Source organism: Drosophila suzukii, chromosome 3 (assembly GCF_043229965.1).
Source record: "Drosophila suzukii chromosome 3, CBGP_Dsuzu_IsoJpt1.0, whole genome shotgun sequence".
NCBI classification, from domain to species: domain Eukaryota; kingdom Metazoa; phylum Arthropoda; class Insecta; order Diptera; family Drosophilidae; genus Drosophila; species Drosophila suzukii.
This window is the reverse complement of record NC_092082.1, coordinates 84129708-84156172: the sequence shown is the minus strand read 5'-3', so window position 1 is coordinate 84156172 and position 26465 is coordinate 84129708. Positions and strand designations below refer to the sequence as shown.

At 42.5% G+C, this 26465-nt stretch overlaps 12 protein-coding genes across 12 annotated transcripts; 3 read left to right on the top strand and 9 right to left on the bottom strand.

Moving 5' to 3' along the window:
• Positions 1 to 658: 658 nt before the first annotated feature.
• LOC108007903 (uncharacterized) lies at positions 659 to 2154 on the bottom strand. The gene is made up of 3 exons (XM_065867227.2): positions 1533 to 2154; positions 944 to 1472; positions 659 to 877 (listed from the first exon to the last, which is right to left on the bottom strand). Exons 1-3 carry the CDS (start codon positions 2076 to 2078, stop codon positions 693 to 695), a joined length of 1260 nt encoding a protein of 419 aa, XP_065723299.2. The 5' UTR covers positions 2079 to 2154; the 3' UTR covers positions 659 to 692.
• Positions 2155 to 2704: 550 nt separating this feature from the next.
• LOC108012086 (uncharacterized) lies at positions 2705 to 4273 on the bottom strand. Its single transcript, XM_017077363.4, has 3 exons — positions 3643 to 4273; positions 3058 to 3586; positions 2705 to 2991 (listed from the first exon to the last, which is right to left on the bottom strand). The coding sequence occupies exons 1-3, from the start codon at positions 4195 to 4197 to the stop codon at positions 2807 to 2809; spliced, it is 1269 nt and encodes a 422-aa protein (XP_016932852.4). The 5' UTR covers positions 4198 to 4273; the 3' UTR covers positions 2705 to 2806.
• A 494-nt stretch (positions 4274 to 4767) lies between these two features.
• Positions 4768 to 6335, bottom strand: LOC108007901 (uncharacterized). Its single transcript, XM_017071669.4, has 2 exons — positions 5163 to 6335; positions 4768 to 5100 (listed from the first exon to the last, which is right to left on the bottom strand). Exons 1-2 carry the CDS (start codon positions 6277 to 6279, stop codon positions 4901 to 4903), a joined length of 1317 nt encoding a protein of 438 aa, XP_016927158.4. The 5' UTR covers positions 6280 to 6335; the 3' UTR covers positions 4768 to 4900.
• A 1932-nt stretch (positions 6336 to 8267) lies between these two features.
• Positions 8268 to 9685, top strand: LOC108007927 (uncharacterized). The gene is made up of 2 exons (XM_017071698.4): positions 8268 to 9343; positions 9408 to 9685. Exons 1-2 carry the CDS (start codon positions 8308 to 8310, stop codon positions 9611 to 9613), a joined length of 1242 nt encoding a protein of 413 aa, XP_016927187.4. The 5' UTR covers positions 8268 to 8307; the 3' UTR covers positions 9614 to 9685.
• Positions 9686 to 10752: 1067 nt separating this feature from the next.
• On the top strand, positions 10753 to 12223 carry LOC108007922 (uncharacterized). Its single transcript, XM_017071692.4, has 2 exons — positions 10753 to 11853; positions 11921 to 12223. The coding sequence occupies exons 1-2, from the start codon at positions 10785 to 10787 to the stop codon at positions 12118 to 12120; spliced, it is 1269 nt and encodes a 422-aa protein (XP_016927181.4). The 5' UTR covers positions 10753 to 10784; the 3' UTR covers positions 12121 to 12223.
• LOC108007923 (uncharacterized) lies at positions 11920 to 14506 on the bottom strand. The gene is made up of 2 exons (XM_017071693.4): positions 13394 to 14506; positions 11920 to 13335 (listed from the first exon to the last, which is right to left on the bottom strand). The coding sequence occupies exons 1-2, from the start codon at positions 14457 to 14459 to the stop codon at positions 13139 to 13141; spliced, it is 1263 nt and encodes a 420-aa protein (XP_016927182.4). The 5' UTR covers positions 14460 to 14506; the 3' UTR covers positions 11920 to 13138.
• A 516-nt stretch (positions 14507 to 15022) lies between these two features.
• On the bottom strand, positions 15023 to 16740 carry LOC108007925 (uncharacterized). The gene is made up of 2 exons (XM_017071696.4): positions 15370 to 16740; positions 15023 to 15308 (listed from the first exon to the last, which is right to left on the bottom strand). Exons 1-2 carry the CDS (start codon positions 16412 to 16414, stop codon positions 15112 to 15114), a joined length of 1242 nt encoding a protein of 413 aa, XP_016927185.4. The 5' UTR covers positions 16415 to 16740; the 3' UTR covers positions 15023 to 15111.
• A 215-nt stretch (positions 16741 to 16955) lies between these two features.
• Positions 16956 to 18455, bottom strand: LOC108007904 (uncharacterized). The gene is made up of 2 exons (XM_017071673.4): positions 17377 to 18455; positions 16956 to 17312 (listed from the first exon to the last, which is right to left on the bottom strand). The coding sequence occupies exons 1-2, from the start codon at positions 18431 to 18433 to the stop codon at positions 17116 to 17118; spliced, it is 1254 nt and encodes a 417-aa protein (XP_016927162.4). The 5' UTR covers positions 18434 to 18455; the 3' UTR covers positions 16956 to 17115.
• A 308-nt stretch (positions 18456 to 18763) lies between these two features.
• LOC108007888 (uncharacterized) lies at positions 18764 to 20225 on the bottom strand. Its single transcript, XM_065865967.2, has 2 exons — positions 19121 to 20225; positions 18764 to 19066 (listed from the first exon to the last, which is right to left on the bottom strand). The coding sequence occupies exons 1-2, from the start codon at positions 20175 to 20177 to the stop codon at positions 18870 to 18872; spliced, it is 1254 nt and encodes a 417-aa protein (XP_065722039.2). The 5' UTR covers positions 20178 to 20225; the 3' UTR covers positions 18764 to 18869.
• Positions 20226 to 21039: 814 nt separating this feature from the next.
• On the bottom strand, positions 21040 to 22979 carry RIOK2 (RIO kinase 2). Its single transcript, XM_017071664.4, has 4 exons — positions 22711 to 22979; positions 22277 to 22655; positions 22029 to 22220; positions 21040 to 21973 (listed from the first exon to the last, which is right to left on the bottom strand). The coding sequence occupies exons 1-4, from the start codon at positions 22916 to 22918 to the stop codon at positions 21136 to 21138; spliced, it is 1617 nt and encodes a 538-aa protein (XP_016927153.4). The 5' UTR covers positions 22919 to 22979; the 3' UTR covers positions 21040 to 21135.
• A 307-nt stretch (positions 22980 to 23286) lies between these two features.
• Positions 23287 to 25752, top strand: GlnRS (Glutaminyl-tRNA synthetase). Its single transcript, XM_017071709.4, has one exon. It carries the CDS (start codon positions 23338 to 23340, stop codon positions 25672 to 25674), a length of 2337 nt encoding a protein of 778 aa, XP_016927198.3. The 5' UTR covers positions 23287 to 23337; the 3' UTR covers positions 25675 to 25752.
• Positions 25725 to 26295, bottom strand: LOC108007939 (peptidyl-prolyl cis-trans isomerase NIMA-interacting 4). Its single transcript, XM_017071710.4, has 2 exons — positions 26136 to 26295; positions 25725 to 26073 (listed from the first exon to the last, which is right to left on the bottom strand). The coding sequence occupies exons 1-2, from the start codon at positions 26209 to 26211 to the stop codon at positions 25757 to 25759; spliced, it is 393 nt and encodes a 130-aa protein (XP_016927199.1). The 5' UTR covers positions 26212 to 26295; the 3' UTR covers positions 25725 to 25756.
• Positions 26296 to 26465: the final 170 nt, after the last annotated feature.

Genomic DNA, 26465 nt, shown 5'->3' with positions numbered 1-26465 from the left:
AATAATTTTCCTGGAAAATGCCATTTAAGGACCGCAAATCGGTAAATCTCAATTTTTGAGGCATTACTTAGATTACTAGTATTTCACCAATGTACTAGTTATTAAACAAGCCTGCTGAACTAGTCGATATCTTTGCCCGGCTTCTATAAGTACTTTTACAATCTTATCACCAAAAATTGTATTTATGATTTTAGACTTTTGTGAAGCTCTTATTTTAAAGAAATAAATAAAGGTATATAACGCTTTTTTTTCAATTTTCAGATCAAGTGGTTGCTTATTACACATATATCATTAGTATTACGTGTAATTGTCTTCAAGGTCGTTTTTATTGTATAAATAGAATTGGTAATATCTTAATGTTTAGGAATCTGGCGATGAATACCTCCTCCTTAACAAATTAACTGGGCATTAAGAAAAGCAGGTTTATGTACTTCGTTAGCATTGCATTGGCCAATATCTTCACTGTCCGATAACTTAAAAGTACTTTTACAATCTTATCTTTCAAAGTAACTAATTGAACAGGCTAACAGAATTTTGTTACAAAATCACAATTTATTTATTTGTGATCTTGACACTTCACCAAGTGCCATCGAACTTCACCTTCCAATAAACTTCCAGGACTCCCCTTACAATTGGTACTTCAATAAAATAAGGAATCTTTTTGTTATATAACATTTAACTGCTTTATTAAATTATAGATCATTAAAGTATCCCAATTTTTCAAATTTGGGCAAGAGCTTGGAGACATCTTTTACATAAGCGTCATGATAGTAAGACTTCTGCCGAGCCTCTGGATCTTGGATGGCGTCATGCATTTTAAGAGTGTTTGATTTAATGGCCAACATCACTGGAAGCAATGTGCTGATCATAAATAAATCTGTAATGGATTAAAATGGAAGGTTAGTTCCTAAATCTCCAGTTCAAGCTTAAATAACCCTCTTACCAAAGTATTTGTTGTTGTGTATTTGATCCCACAATCCAGTTTGGGTGGGCATATCCCCCTTGAATCCAATTTTCCTAAGAGTGTCTAGCAAAACCGAGAAATAGTCGTTGATCAAGTCCTTTCCCATTTCCCAACGCTGTTCCGACTCCATTAACATATATACGGAGTATGTTAAATCAACTGTAATGGGGACAAGATTGCAGAACTGGAAATCCACCAGCATGACGTCATCATAGGCTCCTAACTTCTTGTTGTGCCTAAACATCATGTTCCGTAGATGAAAGTCACCGTGGCACAGGACATAGTATCGATCATTCCGCCGATATTTGTGAAACTCATGCATCTCAACTTGCAGTCGGTCCAAATAGTTATCTTTTATCTTTTCGAAATGGGGCTTATACTTCTTTAGCTCTGGGAATTTGTCCAGCATTTTGATAAAGTTTCCCATGCCTGTGGTTATAAACGGATCCGAATTAATGGTGGGCATTTCAAAAAGGCCATATTTGAACTCCTTCAGAAAAGTAGGTTGCTGATAAAGAGGGAATGTTATAATGATAATAATAAAACGCTAATATTTTACCAAGCTTACTTCATTAATGACTTTCATGCTGACTGCGTGCCATTTGGCCAGCTTGTTGAATGCTAATTTTAAATCCCCCACTGAGGGAGGACTGTTCCGGATGACGGTGTATCCTTGCGGCACCAGATCCTCAAAGATCATCACTTGGCGTGGCTTCAGGCTATGATAAATGCAGGGCACGAACAGCTTTGTATGGTCACCAGCCTCCCGGAGAATTCTTTCGAACTCCGGAAGAGCATGGCAGTACATTCCGATCTCGGTTTCGAACAGATGCGATTCGGCCAGCATGTCCTTTTTGTGACCTTCCTGCTCCGGCATGGTTTTGATGATCAGCGGCTTGGAGAACTTTCCCTTCGCGGTGGTATACTCCACTTTGGTGCGGAACATAACGCTGGCATAGTGATCTCCTTGGGCAGTTGCAGGTGAGATCTGCAGATCGGTTACATTCAGATCTATTTTCTCGTAGGCACTCAAAATTCCACCGATGAACCGGGCATTTAACCAGGATGGCGGCTGAAGTTCGTCAGCATTAAATTCAATAATATGACTTTCCATTTTAGAAAATACTTTTGCTATTTTAACCGTAGTGGTAGAACCTTTCAGTTAGCTATACGAATAGGTAGTGCGAGAGCTCTGAGAAACCACGATCGCTTTAAATAAAACTTGGCGAGCTTTATACTAGCTTTTAAGAGGCTAATAGTAGTTTTTTGATACAACGTTTATAATCTTATCATTTGTTATCCTTGTTATAGACATAAATATTCGATATGTTAAAGCTGTCAGAGGAGTTTTTATTTCATCGTGGAAAATAAATTTGGTCTTTTTAATATTCTATCTCCTAACTTTATATCTCCTATACTTCAGTTTTCAATTTAAAGTAGTGTTCACCTTGCGCATCTAAAAGTATTATTTTGTAAAGCTTATAATTAAAAAGTGCACATTTCATTCTCAAATGACTAGCGTAACATTCTAGACACTTGACGCCGGCAATAATTAAGCAAAAGTTGTGAGATAACAATTCTTATACAATCGTAATTTTCCCAACTCGATAGCGTTGTCATTCAAATTATTGTAATCTCCTTAAAATTTTTCTATCTTGAATAAGCTGAATAACTTTTTTAATATTTTCCATGATATTTATTTTATAAAATATTAATAAAGTTATAACAGATCACATAAGATTACCATTGTTATAATTAAGCAAAACATTTTTATTTCAAATGTTAATATAACAGATACAATCATCATGCAGTATAAAACTAAAATTGAAATTCTATTCTTAGTTATAGACCCTTAAAATAACCAAGCTTCTCGAACTTGGGCAAAAGTTTGGTAACATCTTTAACGTATGTATCCAAAAAGTAGGTCTTTTGACGAGTTTCCGGATTCTGGATGAGGTCATGCATTTTAAAAGTGTTTGATTTGATCGCCAAAATCAGGGGGAGGAAAGTGCTTATCAAAAAGAAATCTGAAAACGGATTATAATAAGTATTAGTTTATTTATCTTCTGTTTTAATGGATAATACTAACTCACCATAGTACTTATTGCGATGAATTTGCTCCCAGAGTTTTGCTTGGGTTGGCATATCACCTTTGTATCCAATGCTCTTGAGAGTTGCTACTAGAACTGTAAAGTAATAGTTAATCAAGTCCTTTCCCATATCCCGGCGCTGTTCGGGCTCCATTAACATATAGATGGAATATGTTAGATCAACGGTAATGGGGCAAAGGTTGCTTAACTGGAAGTCCACCAGCATGGTATCCTCGTGGTTTCCGGTTTCCTTATTGTTCTTAAACATCATGTTGCGAAGATGGAAGTCACCATGGCACAGGACATAGTACCCATCGTTCCGTCGGTTTTTGTGGTACTCTTGCATCTCGGCTTCGAGTCGTTTCAAATGTTTTTCTTGAATTTGTTCAAAATAGGGCTTATACTTTTTTAGGTCGGGTAAGTTGTCCAGCATTTCAATAAAGCTCTTCATGCCAGTAGTAACGAAAGGGTCATTCTGTATGGTGGGCATATCAAATAAGCCATATTTGAATTCCTTTAGAAAGGCAGGTTGCTGTTGAATAAAAAACATTAATATGATATGAAACTCACTTCATTCATTTTACTCACCTCATTAATAACTTTCATGCTAACTGCATGCCATTTGGCCAGCTTGGAAAAGGCTGTTTTGAGTTCCTCCAGTGCAACAGGACGATCCCGAATCACTGAGTATCCTTGTGGCACCAGATCCTCGAATATCATTACCCTACGGGGATCCAGGCTGTGATAGATGCAGGGCACAAATAGCTTTGTGTTATCCCCTGCCTCCCGTAGAATCCTCTCGAATTCCGGAAGCACCTGGCAATACATTCCAATCTCGGTTTCGAATATATGCGATTCGCTTAGCATGTCCTTTTTGTGTCCCTCCTGCTCTGGCATCGTCTTTATAATAAGGGGCTTACTAAACTTGCCCTTTGAGGTGGTATACTCAGCAGTAGTGCGGAACATAACGCTGGCATAGTGATCTCCTTGAAAACTCGCGGGTGTGATCTTTAGATCGATCACTTTCAGTTCCGGGGCCTCTTCGTACGCGCTTAGAATTTCTCCTATAAACTGGGGATTCAGCCAAGCCGGGGCCTCCAGTTCATCGTCATTAAACTGTTCCGCATCTATCTTGTCAGTCATTCTACTTGCTGTTGCACAATCTATTCGATAAGTGCCACGACTATTCTGAGTGCTGTTGTAGTTTGTTATGGAAAACCCGTTCACGGGCTTGGCTCATTTTAAGCAAAATGACTGAGCTTTCGAATCGCTTTGATCAAGCTTTTCGTACTCACCGCCACCCTCGGTTCTGATTATAATCAGTTATAACTTATAAGGTTATTATTTAATATCAACATCGAGATTCCGGCAGGAGTCTTTGTAAATATAAAATATGCAGTTATCACTTCAGTTAAACTGCATTGAAATGTATTTCGCTCATCGAAAATTTCTCATACCAAAACGAGAAAAAGAGGCTTTTATTTAACAAATGCCACCTACTTAAGAACTTTTATTTACACAAGGTACGTACTTAAGCAAAAAAAGTTGATACCAAATCTTAGTTTTTTAATCATAAGTACACTCACCGAATCTTTTCGATTAATAATATTTTTACCTACTGCCGGTATCCTTATCAAACTGATTAGATCACTTACAGAGTGAGCCATCCAATTAACTGACGACAAAATATTTACAGGTTTAAAAATATCGCAATTTTATAATATACATATGTTCCTTTTATTATAAGTTGGTTATTTTATACAATTGTGATTACATTTTCTAAACTATATATAATATTTGTCTATTATTTCTCTATATACAATTTTGTGGGCCTAGGGCATTTCGCTCACTGATCTATATCAAGCAAACCCTCTGCCTCGAAGCCGGGCAAAAGTTCCCGTAAAATTCTTTCAGAAATCGGATTCCTATAGCAGGCATTCTTGAAATTGATGGCCCGCTGGTTGGTTTCCATTAGGGCATTGAAATCGGCATCGGCGGTCTCCACATTTCGCTGAATCGGAAACACCGAGATGGATGTGTGGGCAGCTGTAAATTATTATGTATGATATTAATTCCCGTAGATTACTTTTAAAAGCATCCTAACTCACCGTAGAATTTCTTCTGGTGCAATTGCTGGTGTAACTGATGCAAGCTGGGGATTGAAGCCTGGTACTGCAGTTTCCTCAGTGTATCCGAGAAAAAGCCGTAGTAATAGGCAATCAGCTGCTCCTGATGATTCTGATGAAGGTCAAACTCCAGCGAGGAGTTCAGAAAGTAGAACAGATCTAGTGCCGGGGATCCCCAAGCCGTGTATTGAAAGTCAATGATAACTGCGTCCAATGGTTCCCCGGTTTCCTTATCGTACTGAACCAGAACATTATTGGTCCAGAGGTCTCCGTGGGCCAGAACATTGATGTGACCGGGGGAGATGTCGAAGATTCGCTTTCCCAGTTCCATGTACAAGGGCGCCAGGGCCTCCATCTTCTCCGCGTACTTTTCATATCCTGGCCACTGGGCCACACGACGCTTGGCCGCCTGGAACATGCCAACGAATGCACCTTCATAATTATCGGTGTAGCGGTTGAAGAACCCGCGATCGTAGCCCTCCAAAGAGTGGTTCTCACGTTCGTTCAAGACCGCCGAAGTGGCATGCATCTTGGCCAGTTTTCTGAGCACGATGCGGGTTAGTTTTAGATCCAGTCCGACCAAACGATTCGGCATTACGAAACCACGAGCATTCAGATCCTCAAATATCAACGCCGAGTTTTCAATGTCCACGGCCATGGTTTCGGCAAAGATCTGCTCAGGATCGCCAATCTCTCGGAGGAGAGCTTTTTGTTTGGGCAGAACCTGTTCGTAGATATTCATCTCGCGATTGAAGATGTCATAGGGTTCCATTGTGTTCTGTGCAAACTCATTTCCCTCGAAGGTGGACTTAATAATGTAGTGACCCAGTTGGGAAGTACCATCGCTTCGGGTGAACTGTGCCTTTACGCGGGTCAGGACTCCTCCGTAGTTTTCACCTTTGCCCAGCGCAGGGTTCACCTTAACCCAGTTGATCCTGATTCTTTGGTCCTTGTAGTACTTTCGCAGGGCATCCTGCAAATAGCTCTCCGTTAGCCATTCAGGAGCATCGAGGAAAACCGAAGTCGGAGGAGCAGGAGATTCGGGAACTGAGATCTTAGGGATAGCATCAAGGGCACCAATCAAATCCGAAACCGACATATTGAAAGTGATCTTCGACTTAGAGACTTGTGAACTAAATTGTGCCTAAATCTCAGAGCGCTGCCGCTTTTATGGCAAAATTTCCAGACGGTGTAAACTGTTCCCAGCTCCTAGATATGAAACTGTGTATATCCGAGGGCCTCTCGTCAGAATTGTGATTAATATAACCGTAAAATCGCAGATTTTGTAGACGTGAACGTATGCAAACACGGGCGCACAGATTACACGTTTTATTGGTGTCCCACCTCCAGAACCCATTTTGGCACCCGCCCCAAGCCTCCAGTTCAGTAATCTGGATCTGTTTCCACCTCTCACGCCACGGCTACTGCCTAATTGCGAATTGTTTGAGTTTGCCGAAGGCAAGCCAGTTAATCTTTATAGCACTTGCCGTCGGTTTAGGGCAGCACATGTGTATTTTTTAGTAATTATCCGAGTCTCAGAAATGCTGAACGATTGCCAGCTATATCATTCCAAATGGGAGTGATTTGTGAAAATGCTAACGTCAGACGCTGGGAGAAATCTCAGGGATGTTCGAAAAATATACAACTTCTGGATGATAAGTTATCAATGATAACCTTTTGCGCAGAGTTCATAAGAAATGTACAAATTTAAAGAACAAGTAATAAACAATATTTGGTCCATTTAAGGTAGTCTAATAGATTAGGTATTTGAAACATACTTTTATGTTACCGAAATAAAAAGAAACTAAAAAGAAAGTGTGTACCTGTACTTCAATAAACAAACCTTAATAACTTTATTTTTATCGTTTTATCACTTAGCTTACTAAACTTAGTGGGCCTTTCACTAATAATCCATGTTTACTTTGTCTAGGTAAACATGAGTATTTAAACTATTTTCTCAATGGTTTACAGCTTGTTAATAAAAACTTGGGACAAAGTTTGCAAAGGTCCCTCATTACCCAAAGGAATGATAACTTTAATCAGTGGATACGTCAAACTAGAAACCTAGAAAACGTTTTTTTAAACACTAAGCATAGGGTGGTTTCTTTTAAAATGTAAACGATTATAAAAGATTGGTAATTACATTCATTTTAAAGCAATTTTAATTATCAAACTTATAAAATATTTAATTATAAAACTCTCCTTAGCCAAAGTACTAAGCAAATTTTACCAGCTTTATACGTCTGGTTACATATTGAAGCAGTTACTAAGGGATTCTGGACAAACAACTTACAGAGATGTCATAGTACTCGGATGACGCAGTGCAATTCTGGGGCTTTGAGATAAAATATCATCTTAAATAGTACGTGTAGAAATGGTCCATTAAAACAGCTTACGTAAGACGATGAAGCCGTCGATTGCAAAGTTATGATGATGAATGGGTACACGCGTGATAAGTCGGGCACAAAAATTAAAACGGAATAGAAAAATGAACCTTAATCTTAATGAACTCGGCCAAGCCTCAAGTGAAATGGGAACTTTCCTGAGATTTCGGGTATCTTAATGATGTGAACTGTAGGCGTCTGTTCCCGGCACATAAATCCAAAGATACTATATCTATCCTAACTGCAGTGTTGAGCAGTGGCACGATTCTTGGCACACGATACACATATTTGAGACCTGTTGCCAAACGGAGTTAATCCCTAGGGCAACACCCCAGGCTATAGGTGCCATTGTTTGCCCGGGCATTAACGCTAAGAACGTCAACGCAAGTCAGAAGAAACGAGATGCTGAAAAAAAGGAATCGCAGATAGCACCACAGAATCAAATACACTTAAAGAAAATATAAATATTAAATTTTTAGTTAGAAAAATTGAAAAGTATTTGAAAGATAATCTTGTTAAATTAAGTTGGAAGGGTATTGTGGTTTCCTAGCTGTCTCTTTTAGTTTACTAACGAGATGCTAAGCTAAGATATTAACGGTTCTGCTTCCCAACGAGGTGTTTCTCTGAGTGCAGTACAATATCACATACAGAGTGACAAATTTACGTAATTTAGGGGCAGTATAAAAGCTGGCTGCTTAAGGTCGGACACCATTCAGTCTGGAAAATTAACCCAACTAAACAGGATGGCAGCAGCACCCGAGTGGCTTACCCACGAATATATCGAGCACGCCCTGCGCTCCCACTACAAAGATGATGGGCTAACCATAACCGATCTACAGATAAATCCCGCCTTGGGACCTGGCGAAAATTACGGAGGAGTTCTGACCCGTGCTCGTGTGCATTTTGCACTATCCAGCCAGGAGAAACACCTGCAGAACCTGATTGTAAAGACGGAAATTGATGACGATGAGTTGACCCAGGAACTGATGGCTCCCTATGATATCTACAACCGAGAGATGACAATCTACCAGGAAGTGTTGCCCAAACTTAAGGCGCTACTTAATGAAACCGGAGATACCGAAAGAATCTTTCCCACTGCCATTTTTGTGGATCGCGAGCGTATGGCCATTATCTTTGAGGATCTATCCGTGGCCGGATATGTAATGGCCGATCGAGTACGTCGCCTTAACGAGGAGCACACGCACCTGATCCTCCGAAAGCTGGCCAAATTCCATGCCGCCTCAGCAGTTTTGAATGAAAGGCAAAAGGGAAGCCTAGAAAGCTTCGATCGTGGGTTCTTCAATCGATATACTAATGCTTATAGTGGCTACTTTGTTGGTGGTCTTTTGGCCGCGGCTCGGTGGATGAGCCAGGTGCCCAAGTTGGCCCACTATGGGGAGAAACTATTCGCTCTGGCTCCCCACTACATGGACATCGGCAGGGAGTGCTTCACACCCAACCCGGGTCAAGTCAACGTTCTGGCCCATGGTGATGTGTGGACCAATAATGTGATGTTCAAGTACGATCCAAGTACAGGACGTCCCGTGGACGTCCTCCTCATTGACTTCCAGTATTCCTTCTGGGGCTCGCCCTGCATCGATCTCCACCATCTATTCAATACTTCCCTGAAGGAACCCCTGCGTCGGGATCAACAGAGTGCACTCTTCCAGTTTTACCACAGTATTTTTAGTGAAACATTACGAAAACTCGACTACCGTCAGAATCCCATTCCCAGTCTGCATCAATTCAAATTGGAGGTGGAGCAAAAACGTTTCTTTGGTGAGTTACCTTATAAATTTAAGAAACTATAATTATATTATAATAACCCACCTATTTTTTGTAGCTATGCATTCTACAGTGGTCGTACAGCCAGTGATGATCAGTCAGGATCCCACGGATGCCTGTTTTAATGCCTTGATGAACGATGATGAGCGTGGCATTCGGTTCAAGAACCGGTTATATAACAATCCCACAGTTCAACAAAATTTGCATTCTCTGGTCCCATTTTTTGATACAAAGGGACTGCTGGAAGTGAACCAAACCTGTTAAGATTTTAAAAGATAGCGTTTCTTAGTAATATGTTTTAGTTTTAAATATATTAAATACTCCTGTTATTAATTACTTTATTGTTTTACTCCTTAAGGGACTTAACTTCCGCACAGCAGATAAAAAATTACTCGATTTGGGCTACATTTGTATTAAATGTTTTGGGCAGGAAGACATCTAAAAAAAAACAAACTTTGCAAACGTCGAATTTTTTTTATTTTATCCACTACATAGTTGTTCCCAACGTATTTTTTAAGCATATACATAAAAAGGTTTCAAAAAAATTAATTGTGCTATTAAGGCGGATTTGAAAAATAACTCTACATTTCATTACATACACTCATTTTCATACACATATTTTAGGATCTTGGAAAGTAAAAGAACAAAGTTCTCCAGAAAGTGTATTTTACAAAAGTCTCTAAAGAATTTGAATTCAGGCGTATATGCACGCTTAAAAGTCAGCAATATTAAAATAAGTAGAATATAATTTTTTATTTATTTTTTAATGTTCATATCTCAGGAGTGCTCCTATACGGGGCTCCTGAAAGTATGCAGTTGAAATCTTATCAAGACACTTAAAAAACTTTCTAACAGAATTTCTTCTAGCTCTTTCTGTTGTGAAAATCCTTGTGAAATTAGAAGTTCCCAGTCGATTTCTATAGATAGGTAAACAATGCATTATCAGTAACAAAAAGATCCACTGTTGATCTGTAAATAGCTCCCAACAAGTGAAACCCACTCAGATGCCAGACACACGTTTGTGTGGGCTTGACTATGCAAATGGGCAGATGGATTTATGGGCTGTAAAGCAGATTAATTTGGCACGGGAACGAGAGCGATCTTTAAACGCCACGTCAGCAAGTTTTTGCCGTGAATTACGGCGGGCACACTTACATCATATATGGACGCGTGTACCGATCTAATAGGTGTTATCTCACCCCCATAAGTGTCGCGGTCTGAGCCTTGCCTTTATCTAGTCAGCTTTAGATACTCGCGATTCTCTAACGTAGGAATCGAAATCTACGCTGCAAGGCAGCTACGTAATTGCTGAGTCGACTTGCTTTACGGCTGCAATAATGTGGGATCTGTCGTCGACGAGATTGTGCCTTCCGGCTGCCTATAAATGGGGCCTCCGACAGCAGCCAGCGATCTAGAACTCAAGTTAGGCATCATCATGGTGGAGCTGGAGAAAGAAGACGCTACCGACTTTCATCCGGCGCCAGTTTGGCTGGATGAACCCTATCTGGAAAGCCTGCTCAGGGACCTCAAGAAGGATCCGGGTCTGAGGATCACCGAACTGGTGATAAAACCCGCCACTGCCAAGGGTGATAACTATGCTAGTGTGATGACGCGCGTTAAGATTTTGTACTTAAAAAGTGGCGCCAAAAATCCTGAAATTGAGTACTATATTGTGAAGACAACGTATGAGAACGATGCCTTTGCCTCGGGTATATTCTCGCAGTACCAGGTCAGCACTACGGAAATGCGAATGTACGAAAAGATCCTGCCCCAGTTTACTAACCTAATCGCCAAAACCAGGCAGCCGGAAAAACTGTTTGCCCAGACAATGCATGTTGACTATGAGCATGAAGCCATCATCTTTGAGGATCTGGCGGTTGCGAAATATGTCTTGGCTGACCGACTAATCGGTTTCGACCTGGAGCACACTCGTTTGGGACTCCGGAAGCTGGCCAAGATGCATGCAGCCGCAGCAGTTTTTAATGAACGGCAACCTGGAGTTCTGACCAAATTCGATCATGGCATCTTCAATCGCCACACCCAGGGATTTGCACCATTCTTTGTGAATATGGTGGGTGTGGCATCTGATTTTGCCCGCGAATGTCCAGAGTTGGGTGAGCACTATGCTAAGAAATTGAAGGATCTGCAAAAGCGAGTGATGGAGTACTCCACAAGGGTCTACGATCCTCAGCCGGGAGAGTTTAACACCTTGGTGCACGGCGATTACTGGGTGAACAATGTGATGCTGCGTTATGGGGAGCAGAATGAGCCCCTGGACATGACCCTGATCGACTTTCAGTTCTGCAGCTGGTCCTCGCCGGCGGTGGACCTCCACTACTTCTTCAACACCTCGGTTCAGTGTGCCATTCGGATCGAGCAACAGGACGCACTGATTCAGTATTATCACTCGGTGTTGGTGGAAACGCTCAAGGATCTCAACTTTGGAGGCTACACACCCACATTGAGGCAGTTCATACTGCAGCTGGAAAGGGGGAGATTCTTTGGTAAGCAAGCAATGGCTGTTCCCTTTTGAAATATCCTAATAATTTGGTTTTCAATTCGCTTAAATAGCCGTCACAGTCTCACTGGTCTGCCAGGCTATATTGACCAATGATCAGACCGCCGATGCAGATTTCAATGCCCTGATGAAGGAGGACGAGCGAGGACGTAACTTCCGGAAATTATTGTACACCAACAAGAGATTGCAGGACAATCTTAAATACATGCTGCCACGCTTCGATCGGAGCGGTCTTCTAGATATCACCGACTGAACAAAAGACCCATTTTTCAAGAACTTCTCTCATATTCTTCATCCTAACAGTATATACAATAGCTATGTCCCATGTAAAATGGAATATATAAAACATGAAATGATTTCAGTGGTTTTGTTATTTGTAGTGAGAAAAGATAACATAAAAAAGTAGACAACGCTGACGTCAAAAATGTTTGAGCTCATATCACACTATAATGCGAGAAGCGTGCTTATAAAAGCAAAAGATAAACAGAGGCAACAGTGCGTATGAGTGATTATTATAGCGCTGCCAATAAACTCGTCGTCTCCTTCCCTTTAAAGCTTTCTTTGTTACCTATATAAAGATACACGATATTGCTTTTATTTTTATAACATTTAAAATTGTTAGTGACGCTTTGAGTTCATAATACAAATATTATTACTATATTAAAAGCATTTTATTTTATTTGCTCAGACACATGGAATTTATCTTTTTGCGTATTTCGCCTATTTCTATTTCACCATGATTCAAGGGCATGTAACTGTTATTATCCGAGATTTTTATTATTGTTTGCACTTCTTGTTTGTCGAGGGTTTAACACTATATTGTCGATTTCAAGTAGATCCTTTCGTTATCAGTCAAGAACACTGTCTCTCATGTGAAAAGGTCAGTTATGGCTGAATGCAGCAATGACAATTATCACTATCTGTCAAAGGTGCTCTACAAATTTCCAAGAATTTATATATGCAGTACGTAATATACCCAGAATTTTTTTTTACTAAACTACACTGAGGGAAAAAACTCAGTCCAAATTGGTTTTCCTTACAAGCTTACGGTCGTGAGTTTAATAAAAATACATAATTTTAAAGTTAATTATTTTTTCTTTAGCTCCTTTTTAGCCATATAAAGTATTCTTAAATTAAACAAAATAGATTTAAGACATTTTGTCTTAATTTAAGAACATTCGGTCTTGACTCATTTCTATGACCAAACGTTCTTAATTTAAGAACAATTTTTTTAATTTTACACTATTTTTATCTGTGTACTAACATTCGTATCACATTTCGTCTAGCAAACCGAACTGATCAAGAAAAGATAGCGTGACACTTAGCTTCTTTTTAACGGCCTCCGGCTCATAAACAGAATCTTTGAATCGCATTGCACTCTCTGAATTGGAAAGAACCTGCTCAAGAGAAGCTTCCTCCTTGCCCTCGTACATCATGACGGGCTCGAAAATCAGCGAACAAAAGACAGCTGGAAATTTATAAAATTCAATTAATAATTTAGTTAATATGGAACCAGGTGTACTTACCATAAAACCCTCTCGACCGGAACTGCATTTGGAAATCAAACAAACTGGGTATCGTACCAGAAAACTTGAACTTCTTGAGGGCCTCCACTAGTTTGTAGTAATAGAACTGGACCAATTCCGACTGATGTTCGAAACGGAGATTATCTTGCAACGAGGTGGCAAATAAATAGTGCAGATCGATGGCTGGAGAGTTCCACACGCTGAACTGGAAGTCGATGAATATGGCATTTTTGGGATGATCTTTGTCATCATACTGGAACATAAAATTTGTGGTCCAAAGATCCCCATGAGCTAGGGTTAGAAAATCGCCAGGACTATTTGTCGTGGACCTTTCGCCATAGTCCATTAGACGTTCGATTAGCCGATCGATCTTGTCCTTGTATCGTGGACCCAACTCCTGATCCGAACTGAGGGAGCGGGAAAGGGCCTCCAGAAGATTGGTCATGATCTTTCCGTAGGCCCGGGTGTGTTTGTTAAAAAATCCTCGATCATAGTTTTTTGCAAAGATTCCTGGTTGACGCTCGGCGAGAACGGATGCAGCCGCATGAAAACTAGCCAGCTTTTCCAGCACCAGATGAGTGTGCTCTAGATCCAGTTTCTTCCGGCGACAGGCCACCTTGTAGTGATCCAGCGACATATCCTCAAAGATGATCGAGTCCCGCTTGCGATCCACGTCCATGGTTGCCGCAAACAGCTTTCTAGGGTCTTTTAGCTCCTTCCTCACCATATCCGCCAGTTGAGGCAGGATGCTCTCGTATATTTCCATTTCCCTGGTGTAGACCCCATAGTGGATGAGCACATCGCCCGCGGGATCCTGGTCCGCAAATGTAGTCTTGACCAGGAAGGTAGTGACCTGCTTGTCCTTAACCTCCTTTGTGGTGTACTCCACATTGATTCGCGTCATCACGCTGCCATAGTTTCCTCCATTGGCCACGGCTGGCTTTGTGTCCAGATTCTCCAGTTTCAAGGAACTGTTCTTGAAGTAGATCCTCAGCTTTTCCTGCACATAATCCGAGGTCAGCCAATCGGGAGCCGGGTGAACTTTGTGGGTGCTTTTCTCAGGCATGATCCTAACCGTAACTCAGGGCTTTCGTTTCTGCGACATTTCTGACAGCGACCCACTACTTTTATAGCCTTATCCAGTATATGTGATAAGTATAGTGCAAGTATCTCGTGGCGATTAGCTTTGTCATGGTCAAACAACACTTGAATGATCTGCGAGTCTAGGCGAATGCTATCGTTTTTTACAATGCACTTTTCTTTAAGTATTCAACTGGCATTACGAATTCCAGGAAATCTGAATTCCCAACTGATAAGGCTACCGATTCACTATAAAAAAAAACATTTGCTATTATGTCTAATGCATTTTTTTATTCTTTTCTTGAAAGAATTTTTAAGTATGGGAAATATAATTTTGTGTATCAAAGAGAATTTAATAAGCCGTTAGCTAATGAACATTTTTCTAGGAATTGCCGCTTATCTTCTATTGCTAATTTTAAAGTCAATATCTATAAAACAATCTGAAAAACATTTATTATGACAATTGTGCCGTTTTTGTGATTTTAGCACACATAGCAATTCAATTAACACCTTTAAACCATGTAAAAGGTAGTATACTTTTTATGAATGTGGGTTATATAAACAAGATAAAGTAGTTGGGTAAATTTTATTTTAATGCTTAGGGTCAACAAATTAGTATATAAAATAATTAATTTTTTTTACATATTGTCTAATAACCCCAAGTGGTCAAGAAACGGCAGAGTTAGGTGCATCTTTTTTCTGATTTCTTCAGACTGATATAGGTCGTCCTTGAACCGCATTCCCTTTTCCGAAGACGACATTATCTGCTCCATGGACGCTTCTTCCTTGCCATTGTACGCCATCGAAGGCTCGAAAATCAGGGATGCAAAGGCAGCTAAAAGATAAAGTAATTTTATTTTGTAAATAAAACAAATAATAAATAAATATATACCAACCATAGAAAGCTCTGTTTCGGAACTGCTGATGAAACGCGAATAGACTTGGAACATGTCCAGAATACTTCACTGCTTTCAAAGCATCTTTTAATTTATAATAGTAGAATTGGACCAACTCTGGCTGATTCTTCAGACGGATATTTGCCTGCAAAGCAGTGGAAAAGAAATAGTGCAGATCGATGGCCGGCGAGTTCCAAACGCTGAACTGGAAGTCTATAAAGATAGCATTGACGGGATGACCTTCGTCATTGTACTGGAACATAACATTTGTGGTCCAAAGATCTCCATGAGCCAAGGTCACAAAATCCCCGGGACAAATAGAAGTCGATCGCTCGCCGTAGTCCATTACATGGTCGACCAGCCGATCTATTTTCGCCTGGTAACGCTGACGCAGCTCCGGTTCCAGCTCTAAGGAACGGGACAGGGCCTGCAGAAGATTCCTCATAATGGGCTCGTAGCCCCGGGTGTGTTGGTTAAAAAATCCTCGATCGAAATTCTTCGAAAAGATCCCCGGTTGTCTTTCCGCTAAGGCTGCTCCAGCAGCATGGAAATTAGCCAATTTCTCGAGGACAAGATGGGTGTGCTCGAGATCCAACTTCTTGAGGCGATCGGCAACTCTATACTCCTCCAGAGACAGATCCTCGAAGAATATTGAGTCTCGTTTGCGATCCACATTTACAGTGCCCGCAAACAATTTCCGGGAGTCTCCCAGCTCATTCCGCACCATATCCGCCAGCCTGGGCAGGATCCGCTCATACATGTCCATTTCCCGGGTATAGACCCCGTAATCCATAAGCACCTCCTCCGCCGGACCTCGGTCGGCGAAAGTAGTCTTAACCAGGAATCTAGTGGATTCTTTTACCTTTGATTTATTTATTGTGTATTCCACATTGATTCGCGTCATCACACTAGAGTAGTTCTCCCCATTACCAAGAGCTGGCCTGATATCCAGGTTCTCCATTTTAAAGGAGTCATTCTTAAAGTAGGAACGCAGCTTTTCCTCCACGTAATCCCAAGTGAGCCAAGAAGGTGCTGAAAGCGGCATGATACGATCCGTAGCGCGGGGCCCTTGTTATTGCTCATTTTTCATCGGTGTCGTTCGGTTTTTATACCCCCTTGATTGCAATTGATAAGTACATGTTTATTATTCTAGTCCTATCTATCAATCTATCTCACTTATCTGTCATACCTCTTATCTATAAACTCACTTGAATTAACGATGAGATAAATTATGAAAATTCAATTGCACCTCTGCTCGAAATAAGCTGCGAGCCACTGTATTATTTTTAGATATTTCCGAGTCTAGTATTTTCTGATGGTTAAATTACATTCGTAAGCTTGCCCACTTAGTAGGGGTAATGTTTGGCGATATCAGTTGTGCTTTGCCCCATCTCACAGTTATCTTTAGTCAGGCATTATAACGAACAAGGAATACAAAATATAAAAAAGACCTGTCAACATATCTTTTTGGACTGAAGCTCCTAAGTTGCCAGCAATTGAAAAGATAGCCGAGAGCAAGACCAAGAGAATTTAATAAGACAGCTAACTTTCAGTCACCGTTTCTTTTTTTCAGACAATGAATTCGATTTTTGTAGTGTAGTACTGATAAGCCATAGAATAGCGACTACTGTTTATCTAGACCAACCATCTAACAAGATGGCAACATTTTTACACTACAATTTTTAATGGATCTTAAAAAACGTTAAAAGAAAAATGAAATTCAATTTGAGATTTAAGCACACTTTTTTACATTTCGTCCAGCAATCCCCACTGATCGAGGAACGGCAGCGTTAGAGGCAATTTCTTTATATTTTCTTCGGTCTGATAGACTGCATCTCTCAAACGAACTCCCTTCTCATCAGTGGTCATAAAGCTCTCTATGGACGGCTCTTCTTTGCCATTATACACCATGGTGGGTTCAAAAATCAGTGAAGAAAATACAGCTAGGAAAAAGAGTTAGTTAAAATAATTATGTAAACCAATATTTCAGTTATTATGATAACTCACCATAAAAAGCTTTCGCCCTGAATTGTAGTTGGAACTCAAATAAACTGGGGACCTTGCCTGAATAGTTTACCTTTTTCAGTGCCTTCACGAGCTTATAATAATAATATTGGACCAGCTCTGTCTGATGCTGCAGACGAAGATTTTCTTGGATCGAAGTCGAAAAGAAATAATGCAGATCGATGGCCGGAGAGTTCCACACACTAAACTGGAAGTCGATAAAGATGGCATTTATGGGATGACCTTCATCATCGTATTGGAACATAACATTGGTAGTCCAAATATCTCCATGAGCCAGGGTCACAAAATCACCGGGACTAACAGACGTTGATCGCTCACCGTACTCCATTACATTATCGATGAGCCGATCAATCTTCCCTTGGTAACGTTCTTTCAAATTCTTATTTAACTCTAGGGTGCGCGACAAGGCTTTCAAAATATTCTTCATAACGGGTTCGTAGCCGCGAATATGTTTGTTAAAAAATCCTCGATCGTAGTTCTTTTCAAAGATCCCATGCTGGCGCTCAGCTAGAACTGCTCCAGCAGCATGGAAATCAGCCAGTTTCTCCAGGACCAGATGGGTGTGCTCCAGGTCCAATTTTTTTACGCGACAAGCCACTTTGTACTTCTCAAGGGAAAGGTCTTCAAACATGATAGAGTCCCGCTCTCGATCTACGTTCACGGTAGCCGCAAACAGTTTTCGGGAATCGTGGAGCTCATCCCTCACTATACCTGCCAACAGGGGCAGGATCTGCTCGTACATGTCTATCTCCCTCGTGTAGATCCCGTAGTTGAAGAGCAAATGGGCCGCCGGATCTTTGTCGGCAAACGTGGTTTTCAGTAGGAACGTAGTTTTCTGTTTATCCTTAGAATCCTCTGTGGTGTACTCCACTTTAATTCGCGTCATTACACTTGCGTAGTTTTCTCCATTTGCTGTCGCCGGCCTGATCTCCAGTTTCTCCACATTAAGGGTGTCATTCTTGAAGTAGATTCTTAACTTTTTCTTCACGTATTCCTCGGTCAGCCACGCGGGCGCCCTATGGGTCGTTTCCTCAGGCATTATGTTAAGATTCTACTATTTTCCGGAGGAGGTGCAACGCTTTTATATGCCGGCAGGAGGTATGAACATGATAATAATACATGACACGGCGTATTTCTCGGGACGTAAGCTCCTTAATTGCCACCAATTGAAAAGTTAGCCGAGAGCAAATGCGAGAAAATGTATCAAGATAAGGTATCGCACTATGGGCATGTAGTACTGGTGCTATCATAGAATAGCGACTATTGTTTCGGTAGCGCTTACACTAACTTAAATTATTACATTAGGTACAGTGCCACGAATATCGGATTCTTTGTATAAAATAATTAATTTAACAATAGAAAAACCTAATTTAAATTGATTTTAATTTTTAATAATTAAAGACAGGGCACATTTTTTGACATCGATAATATGGTTTTTTTTAGAAATTATTAATTTAAATATAACATAAGGTAATTTACATATCATCCAGTAGTCCCAATTGATCAAGAAAGGGCAGTGCGAAAACCATTTTCTCTTTAATATGGTCAGCATGATAAACAGAGTCCCTGAACCGGATTCCACTCTCGGAAGGGGACATACCCTGTGCAATGGAAGCCTCTTCTTTTCCAGTATACAGCATACAAGGCTCGAAAATCAGTGAGGAAAACACAGCTAGAAGAAATATATGTTTATATACATTTTATTAAATAATTTCAATTTCCTTACCATAAAAAGCTCTGGCCTGAAACTGGAGCTGGAAGTCAAATAAAGTCGGAATTTGTTGAGAATACTTCAGCTTCTTTAGCGATTCCACTAGCTTGTAGTAATAGAACTGAACCAACTCTGGCTGATGTTTCCAACGAAGATTGTCCTGTATCGAAGTAGAAAAGAAATAGTGCAGATCGATGGCCGGAGAGTTCCATACGCTGAACTGAAAGTCAATTAGAATGGCGTTGGTTGGATGACCTTGATCATCATACTGAAACATGACGTTTGTTGTCCAAAGATCCCCATGCGCTAGGACTAGAAAGTCGCCTGGATTGACTGACGTTGATCGTTCGCCGTAATCCATTATATTATCGACTAGGCGATCTATCTTCCTCTGATAGCGCTCTTTTAGGTCTTTATTCAGTTCTAGGGAGCGCGACAAGGCCTGCAGAAGATTCTTAAAGGTTTGCTGATAGCCCCGAACATGTTTGTTGAAAAATCCTCGATCGTAGTTCTTCTCAAAAATTCCGGGCTTTCGCTTGGCAAGAACTGCTCCGGCAGCGTGGAACCTAGCCAGCTTTTCCAGAACCAAATGAGTGTGTTTGAGGTCAAGTTTCTTTAGGCGACAGGCCACTTTGTACTGTTCCAGCGACAAATCCTCAAAAATTATGGTATCCCGCTTGCGATCTACATCCACAGTAGCTGCGAACAACTTCCGGGAATCCTTGATCTCGTCCCTAACCATTTTCGACAGGTGAGGCAAGATCTGCTCGTATATGTCCATTTCTCTGGTGTAAACCCCATAGTCGGCCAGTAAGATGGCCGCCGGATCCTTGTCGGCGAAAGTTGTCTTAAGCAGAAATGTACCAGTCTGCAGGTCCTTTGAATCCTTTGTAGAGTAATTCACATTGATGCGGGCCATCACGCTGGCGTAATTATCTCCTTTGGCTGTCGCTGGCACAATTCCAAGTTTCTTCAACTTTAGCGAGTCGTCCTCGAAATACTTGCACAATTTTTTCTCCACGTAATCCACGGTAAGCCATGCTGGTGCCTCGAGGGTATTTTTCTCAGCCATAATGCGATCCTAACGTTAGCTCTGTTGTTTCGGTAGTGTATCTTTCGTGATGAAGTTCCAACCTTTTTCTCATCTTAAATGGTGTCTAACTTTGTAAATGCACATTACTTGCTTTTACTATCTCTCTAAGCTTTATAGTAATTGCCCTTAATATAACAGTAGTATTAAATAAGTATAATTCACTAAGTAACTAGCAAGTCCACTTATAGAAATGGTATTATATTGTGTTTGTAATGAGATGGTAGTATTTATTGAAGGTATACATTGAATAAGGGCGTTTTTTTGTTTTATTAAGTCATAAAATTCTTCTCCCGCCACACGTAATAGACCTTGGAATTGTAGATCTAGAGATTAAGACGGCTGATTCTCTATCTGAAAGGTTCTATAAAAAACCCCTGAAACAAATCAAATACTCATCTTTTTAGGTATGTAAGTTTTTACAGTCCTTACATTTTTCCAAATAGGGTAGTGTAAGATGGAGCTTCTTCCTGACAGTTTATCATACCCACTTTGCAATACACAAGTAGAATCCATACTAAAGATACTATACACTTTTTAATTATACTCCTTAAAAGACACCCAAGACTCGCTTGAAAACAATTTAAGCCTGACCGATTTCAAACTACCTAAGCAGATCATCCCATTTTAAATAGGTGAAATTATACCTACACAGGCATTTCGGTAAAAGCGCTAGCACCTATTAATGCACTGCAAGCCCAAATATTTGCGACATCTGTTTAGCCAGGGATTACACTACTTAAAGAAACTTAGCCTTTAAATTTTATGAACTCAGCAGAACTGAGTTATTGGGGATAAGTGCAGACAGCGACTAACATGAACAAATATGGAAAACAAAGTTGAGTTCATGTTGATGGGTTTTTATTTTAATTATATATATCACTATAACAAGTACGAAAGAATGATCTATTATCTAATAGATTATTAGGTCGAACTTGATCTAAAAGTCCCAACCGGCGTATTCTTTTACCACATCCTTGTTCTCCTTGCGATGACGATGGACGGCACTGGCTTCACCTTTGGCCACACACTTCTTTCGCTGCTCCCGCTTCTCCTTGATATCCATGTTCTTGCGTATCCGGTCGGTGATCACGGAAGGAGCTATTGTACTTGTTGTGGTCGAGTACGACCGCTGACTTCTCGCATCATTTAGCATTTGCTCGACCATTTTAAGACGATACATGCGAGAGTTAGGATCCAGGCCAGCTAGCTCAGGCACTTCATCTGTATCCAAATCGTTGGAACTAATGGACCTGGCATCTTCCGCTGCGGTCAGGGTAGGATGAGTTTCCACTTCGACTGGAATAACTTTTGGAGCCTCAACCGGCGGAGAAACTTCAATTTTCTTGGGAAGCGTTTGATCGGGAATCTCTGGACCAACGCTTAGATTGCCCAGATATTGCGTACAGGATTCGATGTACCGACGCACTGCGTCATCTGACTTCTGAGTTGGCTTGGTCTCGCTGTAAGTCACCTCGTTCTCCACCTGACGTCGGCACTCGTCGATCTCTACAGCTGCCGCAGTAACTAAAGTGGGAGGCTCATCTTCTTCTTCAACATCCTCTCCCTCGTCATCCTCATTTGCGTGCTCCACCATACCGTACTCCTCGAGAAGATCCTGCTCCATCTCTTTCGTAAAGCCATAGCCCGTGCAATGAACCTCAGCATCCAGATCATCCTCACGCACCAGATCGCTGAACTTGGGGTAGTCTTCGCTTTCGTAACCAAATTTGCGACGGAACATTTCACGCACACAATTAACATCGCGATCGAAGAAGCTGCAATAAAATGGGGCATGAAAACGATTGAGAGAATTATTTTTGGGACTCTTACAATTCTGCATTTTCATGTGAAGTCGACATCATCTGCGGAAAATCAATTAGTATGGGCTTGCCATCGTCGGTGACCATTAAATTAAACTCATTAAAATCGCCATGAATAACTCCAGAATTCCCCAGACGGACAATAAGGTTCATAAGATCATCGTACACCTGTGGAGCGTCCAGCAGCTCGTGAACTTGGGTCCTGCAAATTAAGAAATATTTAGTAACCATTATTTTTACTTACAGCAACCATCTTACATGGGCCAACCCTTGACGAGGTCCATAAGCACGCAGTGGCGATTAAAATCGATGGGTTTGGGCACCGGGAATCCGCGATCATAAAGCGCCGACATGTAAGCAAACTCGCGGGTGGCCGAGATGCGGGATAGGTACAACCAGGAGGCCTTATGCCGACGACCGTGGTAGTCTCTCTTGGCCTTCACGTTTCTGAAGCAAGTGCGACCCAATCGGTGGAGTTTCAGGCAAATGGCAGTGCCCTCCTCGTCAGCCACCACGTAGATGTTGGACTCCTTGCCAATGCCAATTTGGTTGCCGAAGGAACTGACCGATCCCCTCAAGGTGAGGGATTTCAGAGCCAGGTAATCGTAGCCCGTGTTGGTCAAGCGGTAGCCATCATCTGTGGGTAAAAGAGGTCAATTAGTTAAAGTTTTTCAATCTTAAGCAATTCTTACACTTCTTTCCCCGCTCGTAGGCCAGCAGCTTGTGCTTGCACAGCTCCTTGAGCAGCTTGTGGACTCCACCCGTCTTCAGATTCGCAATGGCAGCGGCCAAGGGTCCGGGGACCAGCTCGTGGTTCTTCATGCCCATTTCGATGGCGGTGAGGACGCGGAAGTCCTCCTTGGTGAGGTAGCGCAGCACTGTCACGTTTAATTTGCCCATTTTCGCTTTATTTTGGTAGTTTAACACATTTATCAATGTTTTCGTTTCGTTCACACGTGCAGGCACTAGAGGTGGCAGTGAATCGATTGTCAGTGCACCGACTGTTTGAGGAATACCCATAATATTTATTTGATATTCTTACTATTGATATCAGTCCCAGCAAACTGTGTGATCAATTATATTTAAGCTTTTTATCTGAAACAAGTTTAATTTAAAATTATTTTATAAGGTTTCATTCCCTTATTTAAATGGAAATTTAATAAATTAACAGAGAAACTAACCACTTATTTTTGGAAGTGTACCACTGGAAGTAGCGATAGTTTTTTGCACAGCAATGCAACTGGTGTTTTTTATCCCGGCCGTGAACGGTCATACTGAGCTGCACATCGTCATCAGAAAGAGACAAAAGAGCAGAGGACATGGCTGGTGAGGATCTGATTGCCCAATTCCAGGCGCTCGGCATGAGCGAGCAGAAGGCGAAGGAGACTCTGAAGAATGCCAACGTCACCAAGAACCTCCAACTGGCGTTGGCGGCGGCGGGGAGTGCCTCCCTGTCCGACGGCACCGGTATGCTGATTTACCACATGGCCACCAAACTGAAGCCGCAAACGGCGGAGCAACTGCCTCTCCTGGTGCGCTATATTGTGGAGCGTAAACTGGACAACACGCAGCGCGTGGACGCCGCTTTGGAGTACGTGCTCAAGTGTGGACAGAGCCTAAAGGCCAACATCGATGTCCAGGCGCTGGAGAAGGAGTGCGGCGTGGGAGTGGTGGTCACTCCGGAGCAGATCGAACGCACTGTGCAGGCCAAGATCAAGGCCAGCTACAAGGATGCCTTGTTGGAGCAGCGCTACCACTTTAACTCCTTCAAAATCCTGCAGGACGTCCGTGGCGAGCTTAAGTGGGCGGATGCCAAGTCCGTAAAGGCGGCTATCGATGTGGAGATCTTTGATCTGTTGGGTCCTAAGACGGAGGCAGACCTGAAGCCTCCCACCAAGGCGAGCGAGAAGCCGAAGGCAGCGAAACCCAAAGCGGATGCAGCTCCTACCTCCCAAGCCGATGAAGCAGCGTCCGATGGGGCCACCACGATTGCAGAACTCATGAAGACCAAGGTGCACTTCCATGCCCCCGGCGAGAACTTTAAGGCCGACGGCTATGTGGTCACCGAGCACACGGAGCGGCTGCTAAAGGAGCACTTGGCAAGGACTGGAGGCAAAGTGCACACGCGATTCCCGCCAGAACCGAATGGCATCCTGCATATCGGTCATGCCAAGGCCATTAACATTAATTTTGGCTACGCAGCTGCCCATGACGGAGTCTGTTATCTGCGCTATGACGACACCAATCCCGAGAAGGAGGAGGAGAAGTTCTTCTTGGCCATCAAGGAGATGGTGGAATGGCTGGGCTACAAGCCCTTCAAGATCACATACTCCTCGGACAACTTCCAGCAGCTTTACGAGTGGGCAGTGGTCCTAATTAACAAGGGATTGGCTTACGTGTGTCACCAGAAAGCGGAGGAGCTAAAGGGATTCAACCCGAAGCCGAGCCCCTGGAGGGAGCGTCCCATTGAGGAGTCATTGCGGTTGTTTGAGGACATGAAGCGCGGCAAGATCGACGAGGGAGCAGCCACGCTAAGAATGAAGGTCACCCTGGAGGAGGGCAAGATGGACCCGGTGGCGTACCGCATCAAGTTCATTGCCCACCACCGCACGGCCTCCGACTGGTGTATATACCCTACCTACGATTACACCCATTGCCTCTGCGACTCGCTCGAGGATATCACCCACTCTTTGTGCACCAAGGAGTTCCAATCGAGGAGATCTTCGTACTACTGGCTTTGCAACGCTCTGGGTATCTACTGCCCTGTGCAGTGGGAGTACGGTAGGCTCAACATGAACTACGCCCTCGTTTCGAAGCGCAAGATCGCCAAGCTGATCACGGAGCAGATTGTCCACGACTGGGACGATCCCAGGCTGTTTACTCTCACAGCCCTGAGAAGGAGGGGCTTCCCCGCAGAGGCCATTAACAACTTCTGCGCCCAGATGGGCGTCACCGGAGCCCAGATCGCCGTGGATCCAGCGATGCTGGAGGCGGCAGTGCGGGATGTACTCAATATCACTGCTCCGCGTCGTTTGGTTGTTCTGGAACCACTCAAAGTTACAATTAAGAACTTCCCGCATGCGGCGCCCGTGCAGCTGGAAGTGCCTGATTTCCCGCAGAACCCACTGCTAGGATCGCACAAGATCACCCTGGACAAAATCATCTATATCGAGCAGGGAGACTTTAAGTTGCAACCCGAAAAGGGATACCGCCGGCTGGCGCCAAAGCAATCCGTAGGACTAAGGCACGCCGGTCTCGTCATAAACGTGGAGGAGATTGTAAAGGATCCGGTGACGGGAGAAGTGGTAGAACTCATCTGCACCAGCCAGTCTGCCGAGAAGGCCGAGAAGCCCAAGGCCTTTGTCCAGTGGGTTTCGCAACCGATTCAGCTGGAGGTGCGCCTCTACGAGCAGCTCTTCAAGCACAAGAACCCCGAGGATCCCAACGAGGTGCCCGGCGGTTTCTTGAGCGACATCAGCGAACAGTCCATGTCGGTGGCCGTAGCATTTGCTGATCGGGCTCTTACCCAGGCCAAGGTCTTCGATAAGTTCCAGTTCGAGAGGATCGGCTTCTTCTCCGTGGATCCAGACACCACCACGAACCACATAGTGTTCAACCGCACCGTGGGCCTCAAAGAGGATGCGGGCAAGAAGTGATAGGCGCACAGGATTTCCAGGACCCACTCAGAAAAGAAACAATGACCGTATCACATTAAAATTCGATTTATAAAATCAGCCCTTATTTCTTTCCCTCCACCATGATAATGTGGTAGCCGAACTTGGTCTTGACCGGGGGATCTGTGTACACGGGATTGTTGACGGTGGAGATGGGCAGTGCAAAGGCGGCGTCCTGGAAGGGACCCACCATCGCTCCGCGGATTTGCCAGCCGAGGTCGCCGCCCTGACGCGCCTTGTCCTCGCTGTAGGCGGCAGCCACCTCCGGGAACTTCTGGCCGGCCTTCAATTTCTCCATGGCCTCGGTGATCTTGCCTTGCTTTTCGCACAGGATGTGGCGCACCTTCACCGCATTGCCTCCTTTTTTCTCCTTGCCGGCAGCTGCACAGGTTGGATAGTCATTGAATGGCTTTGAAAATTGGGGATATTCTATAAGCACATACACTTGTCCTCGGCGGCTGGCTTTTTGCCGCCTTTACCCGCGTCCTTGCCGCCCTTTGCGTCCTTCTTCGGTGGCATTTTTGTTTAATATTTTCAAAATTGCAAATTCCAACCAAATAAACAATAAATTCGACAGGAGCTGCCACATGGGGAGTGCTGCCCAACAAATTCTAGCGGTTTCTTATCTAGCTATTTATTTACCCAGCCAAGTAGTAAATTAATTTGGCGCTTTAATATGATTAAATATGCTTTTGGATAATTTACTTAAAATGCTATATGAATAATTTAGATAAAAACTTTTTTAATATAGTTATTTTTTATTTCAAAAGTTC